Consider the following 19,396-nt stretch of genomic DNA (forward strand, 5'->3'; position numbering starts at 1 on the left):
GGCAGCTCCTGTTCCGCGAATAAAAGGTGGACAGCTGCCTCCTGCATAGCACTGAGCAGGGCAAGCACTGCTCCTGCAGGGGCGGCTGTGTGGACCTCTGGCTGCTGCTGCTGCTGGGGGTCCATACTGCTTCGACGGGCGTGCGTGCCTGTGGCTCTGCAGACCACGTGCTGTGCAGGCTGTGTGTGTCTGGGAGGGGCCCTTTAAGGGAGCGGCTAGCTGTTGCCCTGGAAGTGCTAGTCCGCCCTGTGACCCTGTCTGCAGCTGTTCCTGGCACCCTTATTTCGATGTGTGCCGCTTTGGCATGTAGACGCTCCCCTGCAGCACCTACTTCGATGTGGTGCTGCCCAGCGTCAACGTTGAACGTCGACGGCACCAGCCCTGGAGGACGTGTAGACGCTGTTCATCGAAATAGCTTATTTCGATGTCGCTACATCGAAATAAGCTATTTCGATGTAGCGTCCCCATGTAGACGTAGCTTTGAAAGTTTATGCCAAATGGGGCTAGCTGGTTCAGAGTATGAGCCTAAGAACAAATGCAAGTTCTATAGTTCAGTCGCTCTAATGTCTTCATGCGTTGGAGTGGGAATTTGAAACGTGGCAGGTGTGGACAGTGAGGTGGTCAATGAAGTCTTCTGCTGTCTTCATAAAAATCCATTCAGATTTGGCCCAAGTCACTGGCTGCACATGCTCAGCAGTGATCTGTTAGAGAATAGAACCAAAAATCTCCCAGGACCTATCTGTTCTGAGCACAGGCCAATCCAGGGGCACACAAGGGCCTTCCCAGTAAGTCTCTCCCAGCATCTTTGGGTTGCTGTAGCCACAGAACTGAGACAGGGATCCTGTCATTCCTGTGCTCAGTGCTCCCCCACTAGGCCCTGGCAGCATGGAGGACGAGGAACCAGCTTTACTCAAAGGCAGAGAGCGGAAGAACGGAAGAATGGAGACCGATTTGTGGTGACAGATTTGTGGCAGTGGCTACCAATCACCTAAATAACACAGTTCTGTGCTGTGGAGCTAAAGCTTCCAGCAGTGGGGAAGCTTGTGTGGTCAGTCTGATCCTACAGGACGGAGGTTCTGTTCTTTCAGTTTACCTTTTATGACTTAAGAGACTGTTAGAAGAACATGCAAAGTGCTTAGCCAAGCACTCAAAACTAGGAAGTGGCAGGTTTCTGGCTACTCCAGCCACCTAAATTCCTTCCTTCCCTGCTGCCCTGCCGTGTAGGAAAGCACACACGATTGGTAAATGAGGACATACTAATTCTTCCACAGGACTGGCTCCCTCAGCTAGGGCCTAGGACAGATTGCGTTCCGTGAATTAATTAATCTGTCTTGTGTGCCCAACAGAAACACAGCATTATCCCACAGGACACTGGTCTCTGCTCCTTGGTTCTCCATGGTCCTATCCCAGGTCCCGACACCCACTTCTCTCTTCTCCAAGGCGCCTGACTGCCTCCCACCTGCTGCCAGTCTTGGCCTTGGCTTGAGCAGCCGTCCACTTCTGTGCGACACATGAGCCTTCCTGGAACTCCAACCAGCAGCTGCTGTGCTGTGTGCTGCTGGGTCCAGCCCTCGTGATGGACAAGCTGCAGAACGCAGACGGATGGACATATTAGCTACCTACCCCCTGTTGCCCATTTACGACTTCTGACTCCTTCTCAACACCCCTCCATCCACCCACTCCTCCCTGCAGCACCTGGCCACACAGAAGCCCAACAATTTATTTAAAACACAAAGTCGACCAAAACAGCACAGCCTCCCTCCTGACCTTTCCCCATTAGCCTCTCACACTTTCCTCCTGTGTCCCATTACAGGCACTGGGATGAAAACAAAAAGCAGACAAGTACCACTTTAAAGACTAGCAAAATAATTTATTAGGTGAGCTTTCGTGGGACAGACCCACTTCTTCAGCCCATAGCCAGACCAGAACAGACTCAATATTTAAGGCACAGAGAACCAAAAACAGTAAGCAAGGAGGACAAATCAGAAAAAGATAATCAAGGTGAGCAAATCAGAGAGTGGAGGGGTGGGGGGGAAGATCAAGAATTAGATTGAGCCAAGTATGCAGACGAGCCCCTGTAGTGACTCAGAAAGTTCCCATCACGATTTAAACCATGTGTTAATGTGCCGAATTTGAATATAAAAGCCAGCTCAGATGTTTCTCTTTCCAGAACGGTGCGATAATTCTTCTTCAGTAACACACATACCTTGAGGTCATTGACAGAATGCCCCATTCCATTAAAATGTTGACTAACTGGTTTGTGGATCTGGAGTGTTTTGATGTCTGTTTTGTGCCCGTTGACCCTTTGTCTAAGGGAGTCAGAAGTCTGTCCAATATACAAAGCACCTGGGCATTGTTGGCACATGATGGCATATATGATGTTAGTAGAGGAGCATGAGAAAGTGCCTGTGATTCTGTGAGTAACCTGGTTAGGTCCAGTGATGGTATTTCCGGAGAAGATATGTGGACAAAGCTGGCAGCGGGCTTTGTTTCAGGGAAAGTTTCCAGGACTGGTATTCCTGGAGTATAGACTGTGGCTGTTAGTGAGGATCCTCATGATGTTGGGAGGTTGTCTGTAGGAGAGAACAGGCATGTCACCCAGGGCCTTCTGGAGTGTAGCATCCTGATTAAGGATAGGTTGTAGGTCTTTAATAATTCATTGCAGTGGTTTGAGTTGGGGGCTGTAGGTGATGACCAGTGGTGTTCTGTTCTTGGCTTTTTTGGGCCGATCTTGGAGTAGCTGGTCTCTGGGTATTCGTCTGGCCCTGTCGATTTGTTTTTTTACTTCTCCTGGTGGGTAATTCAGGTTTATGAATATTTGGTAAAGTTCTTGTAGTTTTTGGTCTCTGTCAGTTGGATCAGAGCAAATGCGATTGTACCTAAGAGCTTGACTGTAAACCATGGATCTAGTCACGTGTGCAGGATGGAAACTAGAAGGGTGTAGATAAGTATAGCGATCAGTAGGTTTTCGGTACAGTGTGGTACTGATCAGGCCATCCTTGATTAGTACTGTGGTGTCCAGGAAATGTATCTCTTGCATGTTGTAATCGAGGCATAAGTTGATGGTGGGGTGTAGATTGTTAAAGTCTCTGTGGAATTCTTCTAGAGCCTCTGTACCATGGGTCCAAATCATAAAGATGTCATCAATGTATCTTAAGTAGAGGAGTGGTAATAGGGAACGAGAGCTGAGGAATCGTTGTTCCAGGTCAGTCATAAATATATTAGCATATTGTGGGGCCATGTGGGTGCCCATAGCAGTTCCACTAATCCGGAGGTATAAATTGTCCCCAAAACGGAAATAATCGTGTGTGAGAACAAAATTACAGAGGTCAGACACCAGATTGGCTGTGGTGGCATCAGGGATGGTGTTCCTGATTGCTTGTAATCCGTCTTTAAGTGGAATATTAGTGTACAGAGCCTCTACATCCATTGTGGCAAGGATGGCGTTATCAGGAACTGTTCCGATGTTTTGTAATTTCCTCAGGAAGTCAGTGGTATCTCGGATATAGCTGGGAGCGTTGATGGCATAGGGTTTGAGGAGGGAGTCCACGTAACTGGATAGTCTGGTGGTAAGGGTGCCAATACCTGAAATGATAGGGCGTCCAGGGTTTCCAGGTTTGTGGATTTGGGGAAATAAATAGAATAATCCAGGCTGCGGCTCAGATGGTGTGTCTGAGTTAATGAGGTCCCGAGTAGCAGCAGGGAGTTCCTTCAGTAGTTGTAATTTCCTTTGGAATTCCAAAGTGGGATCAGCGGAGAGAGGTCTGTAAAATGTGGTGTTGGAGAGTTGTCTGGCTGCCTCCTGTTCATAGTCTGACCTATTCAGGATGACAACAGCACCCCCTTTGTCAGCTGGTTTGATTATGATGTCTGGGTTATTTTTGAGACTCTGGACAGGATGGCATTCAGCATAGTTCAGATTATGTGTCATTTGGCATTGTTTGTGTATAATGTCAGCCTGAGCACGGTTGCGGAAGCACTGTACGTAGAAGTCCAGACTTTCACTACGACCCTCAGGGGGAGTCCACATAGAGTTCTTCTTTTGTTGTTGCGGGGGCGGGGGGGTCGAGAGAGTCAGCCTGTTGTTCATAGGTGTGCTGGAAAAATTCCTTTAGGTGGAGGCGGCGAAAGAAGGCTTCAAGGTCACCACAGAATTGAATTAAGTTCGTGGAGGAGGTAGGGCAGAAGGAAAGACCCCGGGATAAGAGAGACTCCTCTGCTGGGCTGAGTTGGTAGTTTGAAAGGTTAACAATGTTGTTGGTTGAGCTACTGTTATTGTGGTTGAAGTATCCTGAGGAATGAAGTAATGAAGAAAATTTATTCTCTTTTCTTTTTTGTAGAGAGAAGAAGTGTCTGGGATGGGTTCTGTTTTCTCCCTCTAGCCCAAGGCTGGGCAAATCCAGCCCAGGGAGACAGCAGGGAGCTTCAGGCAGGATCCCTGCCTGTCACCGCCTCCCCTCATCACACACCACTCAGAGTGGGGGAGGAGGGGAGCGCTTCATGCACGGCCACTGCTCCCTGGCACAATCCCATTTGCTGGTTCTGGCCCCACATAACCCAAACGCTCTGCCCATCCTCTGCTCCCAGACCCTCTCCCAGCCCCTGAACCCCCAATCCCTGCCCCATGTCACAGTCCCCTGCTGCTCTAGGTCACAACCCACATCGCAGCACCCCACCCCCACCCTAGGTCACAACACCCTCTAACCCTAGGTCACAACCCAAAGTCCTATGCCCCAGACCTCTGCTCCAGGTCACAGCTGCCTCCGTCACCCAGACTCCCTCCCAAACTCCACACCCTCTCCTGAATCCCAATCCCTTACCCCAACTTCCATCACAGACCCCATAACTCGTCCATTAATGTAATAGAATCATAGAATACTAGGACTGGAAGGGACCTCGAGAGGTCATTGTGTCCAGCCCCCTGCCCTCATGGCAGAACCAAGTACTGTCTAGACCATCCCTGCTAGCCATCTATCTAGCCTGTTCTTAAATATCGCTAGAGATGGAGATTCCACAACCTCCCTAGGCAATTTATTCCAGTGTTTGACCACCCTGACAGTTAGGAACTTTTTCCTAATGTCCAACCTAAACCTCCCTTGCTGCGGTTTAAGCCCGTTGCTTCTTGTTTTATCCTCGGAGGCCAAGAAAAACAAGTTTTCTCCTCCTCCTTATGACACCCTTTTGGATATCTGAAAACCGCTATCATGTCCCCCCTTAATCTTCTTTTTTTCCAAACAAGCTCAATTCTTTCAGCCTTTCTTCATAGGTCATGTTCTCTAGACCTTTGATCACTCTTGTTGCTCTTTTCTGGACCCTTTCCAATTCTCCACATCTTTCTTGAAATGCGGTGCCCAGAACTGGACACAATACTCCAACTGGGGCCTAACCAGTGGAGAGTAGAGCAGAAGAATGACTTCTTGTGTCTTGTTCACTACACACCTGCTAATGCGTCCCAGAATCATATTTGCTTTTTTTGCAACAGCATCACACTGTTGACTCATATTTAACTTGTGGTCCACTATAACCCCTAGATCCCTTTCCGCCATACTCCTTCCTAGACAGTTGCTTCCCATTCTGTATATCATGGACGAGTGTGGCCCTTGACCATTTTCCAAATGTTTGGAGTGGCCCCCTATGAGGGGGTGTGGTCCTAGAAGACCCCTTGGTATGTTCCCAGGTGTGCTGATTCAACTGGACATCCACCTTATTGCTCCCTCAGGCTCCCCATAGTCTTGTCCTGCTGAGACAGATCCCTTGGTCTTCCCCAGGCAAGGTGCAGTGTTGGGGCTACTGTCCAGGCACAGAGCAATGGAGACAATGATTAACCACAGTTCTAGGCAGGTGCAGGCACACTCCTGGGAAATCAACTCCCAGAGGGGATCAAATCCCCAAATAAATCAGTATCTGTACAAAAGATTTGCAGAAGGAGGGCTTGTTATGTAAGCCCTCTTTATCAATGAAAGGGCGATATGCACAGTGGTTGCCCTCCCCAGGTAATAACAATTTACACTGGGCTTGATTATAAACAATAGCGTTTTTATTAAGCAAATCAGTAGGATTTAAGTGATTATGAGGAAACAGGCAGATCAAAGTGAGGCACCCAATTAAACAGAAGAAAACAGAGCTAGTTCTATCTCATTAAGAATCTAGTTACCCGAGAGTTCTTACCCTAAATAGCTGCCTTTGTATCAGGTGAAAACCTCAAGTCAGGGTCTCCAGTAAACTGTAAAGCACTTCTGTTTCTCTGTAGGGTAGGTCAAGTAATTTCCAGGACAGGCTGAAGACAAAAGAGCTGAATAGGCTTCCCGCCCCCTGGGCAGGAGCCCATCGTTTTAACAATCTTCCGTCTTCCTCCCCTGCAAAAAACCCCCTGGAATTCCAACAGGGAGGGGCCTGTGCCATGTGTTATGGCCACATGTCTTTCTAGATCAACCACCTCCCAGTCCTACAGGACAAACCAAGCCATCAGGCTGATTGCCCAGCTGTTTGGGATGGGACAGCAGTGGATGTGATTTGGCTGTATGTAAGTAATGTGTAGCCAGCAGTTTTCAGAGGGCTGGTTTGTAGACAGAAGTGGTTAATTAAAGTAAGAAAACAAATTGCTATAGCACATAAATGACGGCAAGTTGAGAATCTTGGTCCTGGTTGCCTTTGTTTGGTTTCTGATATGAATTTGATGTTATAAGCTACATTTGTACAGACAATCCGAGTGCTTTGATTAAAACAAATAGCCAAAATGTTCAGATTTGGCAACATGATTTTCAGAAGAGCTGAGCTCCCAAAACTCTGACAGAGATCGCTGGGAGAGGTTGGTGCTCCACACCAATGAAAACCAGGCCATTCTGTAGGCGCTAGGGTGTGGGTTTGACCAATCTCTATATTAGCAGCGGCTGGGGGAAAGGCAGTGAGGGATCTTGCAGCATATCATAATACAGAGGAAAAGGAAAGGGAGAAAAATATATATAGCAGAGCAAATTCTGCTGTCAGTATGTACATCAGAATTAATAGGGCCATCGATTTTAAGGCCAGAAGGAATCACTGGATCATCTACCTGACCTCCTAACTCACAGTACACTGCATTTTACACAATTAACCCTGTACTGAACCCCATCTTTGTGTTAGGCTAAAGTAGCTTCCAGAACAGCATCCAGGCTTTATCCGAAGACAGCAGGAGACAGACTCCACCACTTGCCTTGGTACACACCTTCTTTAACACTTGTGCCTGTTTCCTAACTTGAGTTTGTCTGGCTTCACTTCCCATCCCTTGCCTCTAGTTCTGCCTTTTGCCACTAGACTGGAGTTCTGGTATTTTCTGTCCATGATGACATTTATACCTCATAATCACGTCGTAGGGGGCATGTCAGTCTGTAGCTTCACAAACAACAAGGAGTCCGAGGCTGTGTCTACACGTGCACGCTACTTCGAAGCAGCGGCACTAACTTCGAAATAGCACCCGTCGCGGCTACACGCATCGGGCGCTATTTCGAAGTTAACTTCAACGTTAGGCGGCGAGACGTCGAAGTCGCTAACCTCATGAGGGGATTGGAATAGCGCCCTACTTCGACGTTCAAGTAGGGACCGTGTAGACGATCCGCGTCCCGCAACGTCGAAATTGTGGGGTCCTCCATGGCAGCCATCAGCTGGAGAGTTGAGAGACGCTGTCTCTCCAGCCCGTGCGGGGCTCTATGGTCACCGTGTGCAGCAGCCTTTAGCCCAGGGCTTCTGGCTGCTGCTGCTGCAGCGGGGGATTCATGCTGCATGCACAGGGTCTGCAACTCGTTGTCGGCTCTGTGGATCTTGTGCTGTTTAGTGCAAGTGTGTCTGGGAGGGGCCCTTTAAGGGAGCGGCTGGCTGTTGAGTCCGCCCTGTGACCCTGTCTGCAGCTGTGCCTGGCACCCTTATTTCGATGTGTGCTACTGTGGCGTGTAGACGTTCCCTCGCAGCGCCTATTTCGATGTGGTGCTGCGCAACGTCGATGTTGAACATCGACGTTGCCAGCCCTGGAGGATGTGTAGACGTTATTCATCGAAATAGCCTATTTCGATGTCACCACATCGAAATAGGCTACTTCGATGTAGGCTTCACGTGTAGACGTAGCCCGAGAGCACCTTAACTACAGTACTAATCAATTTATTGGGTCGTGAGCTTTCACGTTTGTGCCCCACAGCACCTGCACCCTCTCGCACCCGCTGCTGCCACAACATCACCCTTCACACACACTTCCTCAGCCCCCTCCACCGGCACTCAGCCATGCATCTCTTACCTGTGGAGTCTTTGACCTAGACCCAGTTCTCCCGGGGGTCTCATTTATTTCATTTGCGCGTCTTTCTCCAAAGAGCTCCCCTTCAGATTGAGGGTCTTCCCAGCCCGTCTTCACAAGGCTGGTATTTCTGTCATGCTGCTCCTCCTTGGCACAGGAGCCTCCGGTTCCCATTGTTGGGCTGTGTTCTGCAGCTCAGGCCCGCTGGCGCTTTCACCCAGCTCCTCCTTCACCTTGCCCCTACCTCCAGTCAGTCAGTGCCCAAACTCACACCTCAGCAGCCTACCTTCTCCTGCTGAGATGTCTCCACTAGGGCATGTCCAATTCCTCTAGCTCCCTCCCGACTGGCAGGGGCAGAAGGTGCTCCACAGCTGCAGGGATCCTGTCCCAGGCCCTTAATGAAAGTGCAATGGCTTTCTCCCAGCTGCTGCTTATCCTCACAGACCATTTCCCCTCCACCAATGTTTCTTATTTCCAAGGTCAACATTTTAAAGGGCCACACCACATGATCCAGATGGGCTGACTGCTAGGCATCACTGCCCTTAATGGGACACACTACACAGTCACTGTCAGGTTTAAAAATGATCCTAGTAAAACATCACTAGAGACACACCCACTCTGTGATGATTCCTCATTGGCATCGACTAGCTGAAATCTCTGTTAGCCACTTCTATGTGTTCTGAATGTGTACACCCCTGAAATTGTATGCTGCTCTTTTTAAAAGCAGAAGGTCATGTGGTAGTCTCAAAAGGCTAAATGCATTGCTTGTAAACCACCTGCATCAAATGTGGAATCACATTTGCTTGAGAGCTATTCCCCTTGGCTACGTCTACACGTGCACCCAACTTCGAAATAGCTTATTTCGATGTTGCGACATCGAAATAGGCTATTTCGATGAATAACGTCTACACGTCCTCCAGGGCTGGCAACGTCGATGTTCAACTTCGACGTTGCTCAGCCCAACATCGAAATAGGCACAGCGAGGGAACGTCTACACGCCAAAGTAGCACACATCGAAATAAGGGAGCCAGGCACAGCTGCAGACAGGGTCACGGGGCGGACTCAACAGCAAGTCGCTCCCTTAAAGGGCCCCTCCCAGACACACTTTCATTAAACAGTGCAAGATACACAGAGCCAACAACTAGTTGCAGACCCTGTATATGCAGCACGGACCCCCAGCTGCAGCAGCAGCAGCCAGAAGCCCTGGGCTAAGGGCTGCTGCCCACGGTGACCACAGAGCCCCGCAAGGGCTGGAGAGAGAGCATCTCTCAACCCCCCAGCTGATGGCCGCCATGGAGGACCCCGCTATTTCGATGTTGCGGGACGCGGATCGTCTACACGTCCCTACTTCGATGTTGAACGTCGAAGTAGGGCGCTATTCCCATCCCCTCATGGGGTTAGCGACTTCGACGTCTCGCCGCCTAACGTCGATTTCAACTTCGAAATAGCGCCCGACGCGTGTAGACGTGACGGGCGCTATTTCGAAGTTAGTGCCGCTACTTCGAAGTAGCGTGCACGTGTAGACGCAGCCCTTAAGACCATGTGGATTGGCAATAATTATATTTCCCTCTTTTCACAGAATCATAGAAAAGTTGGGCTGGAAGGGACCTTGACAAGCCAGCAAGTCCAGCCCCCTGTGCTGAGGCAGGACAAGTAACCCTAGCTCATGTCTAGCAGGTGTTTGGCAAACCTGTGCTTGAAACCCTCCAATGGCAGGGATCACACAACATGTCTTGAAAGCCTGTGCCAGAGCTAACGCCCCTTAGAGTTAGAAAGTTCTTTCTAATGTCTGAATCAAATCTCCCTCACTTCAGATTAAGCCCATTGCTTCTTTTCCTGCATTCAGTGCACCTGGTGAGTCATCAACAGGGCTGACAGTTGCTGTGGGCCCTGGGGCAAGGTGGGAAGGGGGCCCAGCTCCACGCCCCTGGACAGGACAGAGCCAAGGAGCAGAAGGGGTGAGGTGTGGGGCAGTCAGGCCTTAGCATTGCTCAGACTGCAGCACTGGGGCACTCCCCTCCCTCCCTAACAGCTGCTCAGAGCAGCAGAGCAGGGCAGTCTAAAGGGTCCTGGAGCTCCGGCTGCCACCATCACTACTGAAGTATCAGTAGCAGCTGTCAGAGTTCTGCGCCCCTTTGAAACACCAGGCCCCTTGCCCCCCGCCTGCCCACCTCCATCGGCAGGCCTGACAGCCACTGAGCTCAGCCCTCTCTATAACAAACACCCCTTGCCTTATTGGGAGACTGCTCTCAAGCCATGCTGCCCTCCTCTCTGCTGCACACGAACCATGCCCAATTGTTTAACCCTTTCTTGTTGCTCTCCTCCGGACTCTCGCCAGGTTCCCTGAAGCATGATGCCTAGAACTGCACTCCAGCAGAGGCCTTGGAATCTCTCTTTGTGGATTTGCCTAGAAAGATGATGATCTGGCCCTGCACACCCAGCCTGCAAACAGGAGTTACACTGCATGGCACACATAGGGCATTTTGTATTAATCTTATTTCCATGCGGCCGTCCTCAGCAGGTTTGCTCCAAGGGTTGCCAGGCTTGAGAAGTAGGGCTGGGCCACACAGCTTCTTGTGCCTTCCCTTATATGCCAGGGTGGTAAGGTTTGTAACCCAGCTAAAAGGTTGTAATGAAAGCAAATGAAACAGTCATGCTGTCAGTGAACACCTCCACCTTGCAAGGCTAATGTGGTTGTGGAGCAAGAAGAATGATTTTATACTCACTCCAGGCTGATCTCCCTAGGATAACCAGGCAGTGGCTGTGGTTGTGGCTGCTGTTTACATAAGTGTCATGCTGGGAAAACTCCCCTTGTGCACCAAGCTGTCGTTAAATGATCAAAGAGCTGGAGGACACAGCAAGTCAGGGTGTCATGCAGTGAGGTCTTCTTCTCTGGCTGTGCCTGGCTTCTGTCCTTTGTGATCTCACCTCTCTGATGCAGGGAGAGTGCAAGCCAGCTGGAGGGGGGAAGCAGGCTTTGCTCAGATCCCTGGAATGCTGTCTGCCAGGAGCATTGGCCTGCAGGCATGAAAAAGAACCGACCAGCGAGGGGACACAAAAGGCAAACCCTGTTCTCCTGGCATCTCCAGCCCAGATTCATAGGCAGCATGAAAGGGGCCTTGGAGACTTCTCCCTTCCCCTCTTATTGCAGGTGACCCCATAAACTACTGGGGCTAGAGAGTGTACATGGAAAGTACAATGGCATGCTGCATAACGGTCCCAGATCTGCCTTTTCCTCACAGTCCTGATGGGTTCCCAGTCTCAGCTAGCTCCTACTTCTGTTACCCTGTGCTGCTACCTGACAATGCTGCTGAGAGGATTCACTGAGTAGCATTAGCTGCCCCATGTTGGGCGAGTGTGTCACTGTTCAGTTCCTCGGGGGACCTGGGTTTCATGCCTTTGTTAAGACACACATGCTCTGTTAATTCAGAGTAACCACCTAATGCAGCTGTGGCATAGGGAGGAGTTCTATGACTGCAATGCTCTGAAGCTCCATCTGGGAGCGGGGCTTGTATGCATCCCTACCAATATGTGACCTTTGTTCCAGAGAACAAGCTCCCCATGCTGGTGGGTCAGAGGGACGCAATCTGCTGCCTGCCTGTATTGAGGTATACAGCAATACCAGTGCCATGCTGGTTGCTTCCTAAGGAGATGTGATTCCAGCTGTTTAACTGCATCCTTTGCCTCCAACAGAATTCAGAACCGTGGAACTGCTCAGACCTGAGCCTAGCAGGGTGGGAAGGGCTGTTCAGCATGTCACAAGCCCTTCGGTTCCACGCTTTGTAGAGCAGAAAGAGCTCAATGGTGTCCCTTTGGTTCACTGTCCCTTGTGCAGAGTTTGCTTGTAGCGTGGCACAGGCAGTGGGGCTGGGATTTCTATGCATTGCCGCCCAAAGCTGGAGAGGGGTTAAAGTAAGCAGGGGGCCACTTTTGTTTTCTTCTTGGGAGAATCACAGCTGAAATCAGTGTCACTTGCCTGCTTTGAGGGCTGAATGCACCTCCCAGCCTCCACGCGTGGGCTGTTACCAGGAAAGGATCCTTGCAGCATTGCTTTCTTCCACCGTCCAGATCGTGCGTCTTTACATAAAGGCCATTTTGCTTCAGCCTTTTCTACTGCATATATTTGAGAACATGGGACACTGACAAAATGGTTTCCGTGGCAACTTGCACTCCAAAGACGTCAGCAGGAAAATTTTCATTGGGGAAAAATTCCCTTCTACTAATTGTTTGGAATAAGCACAGTGATGGGCTGGGGCAATATTCTGGAAATGACAGTGTTTTCCTCGCAGTGCTCATGCTCTGCTCTCGCCCTTGGCAGATGCTGATGGCGTCTGGCCCGTGCATTTAGAAGAGTGGGTCTCTGTACTCTCCTGAGCTCACGTTTTTTTCACTTCATTGCTGTGGAAAGGTGTTAACTAGGCAGCTGCAGAAAGTAAAGTCTTTTCCAGTCCAGTTCAATTCCTGGTCTCTAAGCTGAGCCCACTGTCACTGAAGAAGTGTCAGGTGAAACCCACTAGCACAAAGCACGGGCGCTCCACTTCCCCTGAGGCAGGCAGCTAGTGCTGGCCCAGAGAACCTCCCCTAGCCAAACAAGTCATCTGAGTTTAAGGGCACCCCAAGATATCCTTTAACTTGCCCACCCTGAAATCCTAAGTGTGGGCCTGGGCAAGCACTGGGAGGGAAAGGGATTGTTTCACAGGCTGCCCCACAGTGGCACAACACCTGGAGAGCATCCACGGTCTGTAACTCATTCTCCAGGAACCCTCCAGCTGTTAGCCAGTGCACAGAGAGGGTAACACGACCCCCTGCAGAAAACCAGCGCAGACTCGGAGCCACTTCACCACATGCACTCACAAAATCCTTGCCCCAGGACTCCCATCACCCAGCCCTACTTTAAAGAGAGCCCCACATGTGCATCATTCAAAGCCCTGGAGACCTTGGAACCCTTCACTGCTTGGAGGCACTACTCACAGGAAGAAGCCTAGCAAGGCCGTGTCCTGCCAAGGGGACAGGAATACTCAGAGCACAAAATGTTCCATAAAGCAACAGCCAAGGACTCCAGAGCAATGCAGAATGAAATGGTTTCCACAAGACAACATCACCCTGTTTTCCAGGGCCAATGTAGGGAAGGGGGCTTAGCCCTTAACTGCCTTTCCGTCTGGAACACCTGTGCCCTTATCTCCCCACCCCCTCTGCTCTTAGCAAGTGCCCCAGTGCACCACCCCACCATAACAGATCTGGGCCCCTACACCGTCGCCATCCTCCAACCCCACCTGTGCTGGCTCCCGACCTTCTTCTCCCTAGGCACGTGCACTCAGGGCAACACAGCCCCTCCATGTTGGTTCCTTGCCTGGTGGTCACTTTGGGAGCCAGCAGGGAGAATACTGGTGGCCTGGGAAGGACATGCTGAAGATCAGGGAAGGAGTCCAAAGCTGGGCCAGGGCAGAATAACCTCCAGACACGAGCCCTAGTCCTCTCCACCTCCAGAAACCCTCAAGTTGCTACTTTGTGCCTGCAAAATTCTAAACACAACACAACTGGTCTCCATGTGCCACCTCCTGGTACCTGGCCCTGGCCGTGTTTGTGTGCAGAGGCCTTGGGGAGGGTCTGTTTATTTGCAAAGCGCTGCACTAGGCTGTAGATCGGCCCTTTCTTAGCTCGCTCTCCAATGTGCACTTGTGGCTTGTGCTTTCTGGAGCAGTGCAACGTGTTGACCAGTGTAAGAGGGAGGACTGCGCACTTCCTGGAGGACAAAGCACACCCATTTGTAACCCGCTGTGCTTCTTTCCTCCCGTTAGCTCTTCTGCCACTCAGAGCCTGAAAGTCTGGCTGAGCAATCAATCCCCTACCAGAGCAGGTGCTGGCGATAGCCCAGTCTCAAATCACTGACTTCAGCAACTGCCCACAAATCCGAAGGCCCATTTTAATTCCCAAGGTGAGCAATTTTAGGGCATAAGAGTTGCCAGGCTCAGCCTGTGGATGGATGTGTCTATCTCCAAACACACCAGCTACCCTTTGATTGCTCTCTCCATCACACAACAGGCACCGATTGCACTATCCCCCTACATATCAACTAGATATCATTCGACCTCCTCCTACAGACCAGCGCACCAGCTCTGCCCCCTTGGCCTCTGTCTTTCCCCAAACACACCAGATACCGAGGGATCTCCAGCCAATGCCTGACACTCACTGGCGAGCTGTCCAGTTATCCCCACGCACCATCTGCACTTGATGATCGTTCCCTGTACACACCAGCCATGGAGCGATTCACACCTGATCCTCCAGCCAGGTGCCTATCAACCAACCTATCCCTGTAAGCCTGAGCTCCCGATCAAAGATTTCATCCCACACTCAGCAGGATACCCCCAGCTCCATGTCTGTCCTTCCACAGCCCGTTCTCTGGGGCTCCATCCCGCCCCATGGCCCCAGCTCTGCGTCTGTCCTTCCACAGCCCGTTCTCTGGGGCTCCTTCCCACCCCATGGCCCCCACTCCATGTCTGTGTGTCCCACAGCCCGTTCTCTGGGGCTCCATCCCGCCCCATGGCCCCAGCTCCGTGTCTGTGTGTCCCACAGCCCGTTCTCTGGGGCTCCATCCTGCCCCATGGCCCCCACTCCGTGTCTGTCCTTCCACAGCCCGTTCTCTGGGGCTCCATCCCGCCCCATGGCCCCCACTCCGTGTCTGTCCTTCCACAGCCCGTTCTCTGGGGCTCCTTCCCACCCCATGGCCCCCACTCCATGTCTGTGTGTCCCACAGCCCATTCTCTGGGGCTCCATCCCGCCCCATGGCCCCAGCTCCGTGTCTGTGTGTCCCACAGCCCGTTCTCTGGGGCTCCATCCTGCCCCATGGCCCCAGCTCCACGTCTGTCCTTCCACAGCCCGTTCTCTGGGGCTCCATCCCGCCCCATGGCCCCCACTCCATGTCTGTCTGTCCCACAGCCCGTTCTCTGGGGCTCCTTCCCACCCCATGGCCCCCACTCCATGTCTGTGTGTCCCACAGCCCATTCTCTGGGGCTCCATCCCGCCCCATGGCCCCAGCTCCGTGTCTGTGTGTCCCACAGCCCGTTCTCTGGGGCTCCATCCTGCCCCATGGCCCCAGCTCCACGTCTGTCCTTCCACAGCCCGTTCTCTGGGGCTCCATCCCGCCCCATGGCCCCAGCTCCGTGTCTGTCTGTCCCACAGCCCGTTCTCTGGGGCTCCATCCCGCCCCATGGCCCCAGCTCTGCGTCTGTACTTCCACAGCCCGTTCTCTGGGGCTCCATCCTGCCCCATGGCCCCAGCTCCACGTCTGTCCTTCCACAGCCCGTTCTCTGGGGCTCCATCCCGCCCGATGGCCCCAGCTCCGTGTCTGTCTGTCCCACAGCCCGTTCTCTGGGGCTCCATCCTGCCCCATGGCCCCCACTCCATGTCTGTCTGTCCCACAGCCCGTTCTCTGGGGCTCCATCCCACCCCATGGCCCCAGCTCCGCGTCTGTACTTCCACAGCCCATTCTCTGGGGCTCCATCCTGCCCCATGGCCCAGCTCCGCGTCTGTCCTTCCACAGCCCGTTCTCTGGGGCTCCATCCCGCCCCATGGCCCCACTCCGTGTCTGTCTGTCCCACAGCCCGTTCTCTGGGGCTCCATCCCACCCCATGGCCCCACTCCATGTCTGTGTGTCCCACAGCCCGTTCTCTGGGGCTCCATCCCGCCCTATGGCCCCACTCCATGTCTGTGTGTCCCACAGCCCGTTCTCTGGGGCTCTATCTCGCCCCATGGCCCCACTCCATGTCTGTGTGTCCCACAGCCCGTTCTCTGGGGCTCGATCCCGCCCCATGGCCCCACTCCATGTCTGTGTGTCCCACAGCCCGTTCTCTGGGGCTCCATCTCGCCCCATGGCCCCAGCTCCGCGTCTGTACTTCCACAGCCCGTTCTCTGGGGCTCCATCCCGCCCCATGGCCCCCACTCCATGTCTGTCTGTCCCACAGCCCGTTCTCTGGGGCTCCATCCCGCCCCATGGCCCCAGCTCCGCGTCTGTCTGTCCCACAGCCCGTTCTCTGGGGCTCGATCCCGCCCCACGGCCCCACTCCATGTCTGTCTGTCCCACAGCCCGTTCTCTGGGGCTCCATCCCGCCCCATGGCCCCAGCTCCGCGTCTGTACTTCCACAGCCCGTTCTCTGGGGCTCCATCCCGCCCCATGGCCCCCACTCCATGTCTGTCTGTCCCACAGCCCGTTCTCTGGGGCTCCATCCCGCCCCACGGCCCCAGCTCCGCGTCTGTCCTTCCACAGCCCGTTCTCTGGGGCTCCATCCCGCCCCACGGCCCCCACTCCATGTCTGTGTGTCCCACAGCCCGTTCTCTGGGGCTCCATCCCGCCCCATGGCCCCACTCCGTGTCTGTGTGTCCCACAGCCCGTTCTCTGGGGCTCCATCCCGCCCCATGGCCCCCACTCCATGTCTGTCTGTCCCACAGCCCGTTCTCTGGGGCTCCATCCCGCCCCATGGCCCCCACTCCATGTCTGTCTGTCCCACAGCCCGTTCTCTGGGGCTCCATCCCGCCCCATGGCCCCAGCTCCGCGTCTGTCCTTTCACAGCCCGTTCTCTGGGGCTCCATCCCGCCCCATGGCCCCAGCTCCGCGTCTATCTGTCCCACAGCCCGTTCTCTGGGGCTCGATCCCGCCCCACGGCCCCACTCCATGTCTGTCTGTCCCACAGCCCGTTCTCTGGGGCTCCATCCCACCCCATGGCCCCACTCCGTGTCTGTCTGTCCCACAGCCCGTTCTCTGGGGCTCCATCCCGCCCCATGGCCCCACTCCGTGTCTGTCTGTCCCACAGCCCGTTCTCTGGGGCTCCATCCCGCCCCATGGCCCCAGCTCCGCGTCTGTACTTCCACAGCCCGTTCTCTGGGGCTCTATCTCGCCCCATGGCCCCCGCTCCGTGTCTCTCCCCGGGACGCAGCCTCAGGAGCCCTGCGGCCGTGGGGTGGCGGCGGCGCAGGCGGCCCCAGGGGGCCGGGGCAGAGGGGCGGGCGGAGGCTCCGCAGCGCCGCGCGGTGACGCGGGGGCGGGGGCGGCCGGGCTGGGCTCTGCGCGGCTGGGCTGGAGCGCGGCGCGGGCACTTCAGCACCTCGGAGAGCGCCGGGCCGGGCCGGGCGGCGCCGCCGGATGGGGCGAGCCCGGGCCCGGGGGCACCATGCGGCCGCTGCTGCTCGCGCTGCTGGTGTCCTTCTCCTTCGCGCGCGCCGGCTGCGAGCCCAAGATCGTCAACATCGGCGCGGTGCTGAGCACCAGGAAGCACGAGCAGCTCTTCCGCGAGGCCGTGAGCCAGGCCAACAAGCGCCACGGCACGTGGAAGATCCAGCTCAACGCCACCTCCGTCACGCACAAGCCCAACGCCATCCAGATGGCCCTGTCCGTCTGCGAGGACCTCATCTCCAGCCAGGTACCGGGCCGGCCCCGGGCCCCGGGCCCCGGCGTGTCCCCGCGGCCGCCCCAGCGCCCCCTGCCCTCCCCTCCCGGCCACCCCCCGCCCGGCCGCCCCCCCGCCCTCTGCCGCCCACCGTCCTCTTCCCCGGCCAGCGCCCGGCCGCCCCCCTGCCCCCCGCCCGGCCGTCTCCATCGCCCCTTGCCACCCCCCGTCCTACCCCCCCGCCAGCGCCCGGCCGCCCCCCCCGCCCTATCACCCCCTGCCGCCCCCTGTCCTCCCCCCCGCCAGCGCCCGGCCGCCCCCATCGCTCCCTTCCGCCCCCGCGTCCTCCTCCGCCAGCGCCCGGCCACCCCCATAGCCCCATCGGCCCCTGCCGCCTCCCGTCCTCCCCTCCCGGCCAGCGCCCGGCCTTCTGGCCACCCCCATCTGCCCCTGCCGCCCCCCATCGCCCCCTGCTGCCCCCCCGTTCTCCCCACCCCGCCAGCCCCCAGCCCTCCGTCCGCCCTCATCACCCCATCGGCCCCTGCTGCCGCCCCTGCCGCCTCCAGTCCTCCCCTCCCGGCCACCGCCCGGCCCTCCGTCCGCCCCCTTCGCCCCCTGCCGCCCCCTGCCGCCTCCCGTCCTCCCCACCCGGCCACCCCCAGGCCCTCCGTCCGCCCCCTTCGCCCCCTGCCGCCTCCAGTCCTCCCCTCCCAGCCAGCGCCGGGCCCTTCGTCCACACTCCTCCCTGAAGCCCACCTCCCCTCGGTGTGTCTCCCTGCAGCCCTCATCTGCTCCTCAGCCTGTGCGGAGCCCTTCATCCCCATCTCCCCCCATCCACACACCTCACTGTCAGTAGCTTCATTCACTGATCGGGGGCAAGGACGAGCCAGGGAGTGCTGAGTCCACCCCATGGTGAGAGCAAATCAGGAGTTAACACTGACAACCAGACCGTGCCTTCTCCCAGATGCATGATGTCGGGGGTATCTGCATGTGAAGGGTGGTGGTGGACTTGTTGAGCAGGTTGATGTTAATGTGAGTGATGCACAGTGTGTGCTTTTGTGTGTTTGTACAGTACAAGTGTGTGTTTGAATGTTGGGGTGTGTGCAGACTGTGTGTGATGTGTGCCTTTGTGTATGTGTTTTTATGTTCCCTGTCTACATTGTTTGTCTGGGTGCTTGTTTTCTCTGTTGTGTGTAGACTGTGTGTGTTTGTATGTTTTCGTGTGTACAAAGGGTGTATGTGCTGGAAGCACAGTCCGTTCACACAATAGATCAATCTCTAATATTTGGAATAAGTCTGATGCTTTTTAACATTCTTTATGGAAAATCTCAGAGGTAGGTAATCATCAACTAGAGTTGTTTATTTCTTCCTATCCTCTTTGGAGAGGCTCAGTATTTTTCCTTGCCTTAGATGAATTTGCTACCTACAGAGATATATTCAGGCAAAGTCTTACTTGAGGAGAAATAAATGCAACCCCCTTTTCCATCTGGCTCCTCAGAAATAAATGCACTCATATTTTGGGGAAATAAATCTGAGTACAGCCATTCTGATAACTGGATATTGCTGAGATGCAAGTAAGAAATTCAGATATAAACTGAACAATGCTCCTAACCCTTTACTTTTGTTACCAGCATAATTCTGAATGCAGCCAGTTTGAACCATGATTTGACTTTATGCTGAAATGCAAACCTTGAGTGTTACCTTTGCATGACTAAATCAAAGGAAATATCACATAGAAGCATTTTCACGGTGTTGG

The 19,396-nt window shown here is 54.2% G+C and overlaps 1 protein-coding gene across 1 annotated transcript in view; it reads left to right on the top strand.

Moving 5' to 3' along the window:
- Window positions 1-19,396, top strand: part of GRIN1 (glutamate ionotropic receptor NMDA type subunit 1) — a 96,208-nt gene that overhangs the window by 10,752 nt on the left and 66,060 nt on the right. Inside the window, exon 3 of the mRNA XM_075015847.1 lies at window positions 17,191-17,673. Coding sequence (XP_074871948.1) covers window positions 17,191-17,673 — 483 coding nt within the window. The remainder of the gene's footprint in view (window positions 1-17,190; window positions 17,674-19,396) is intronic.

Source organism: Carettochelys insculpta, chromosome 21 (genome assembly GCF_033958435.1).
Source record: "Carettochelys insculpta isolate YL-2023 chromosome 21, ASM3395843v1, whole genome shotgun sequence".
Classification (NCBI taxonomy): domain Eukaryota; kingdom Metazoa; phylum Chordata; order Testudines; family Carettochelyidae; genus Carettochelys; species Carettochelys insculpta.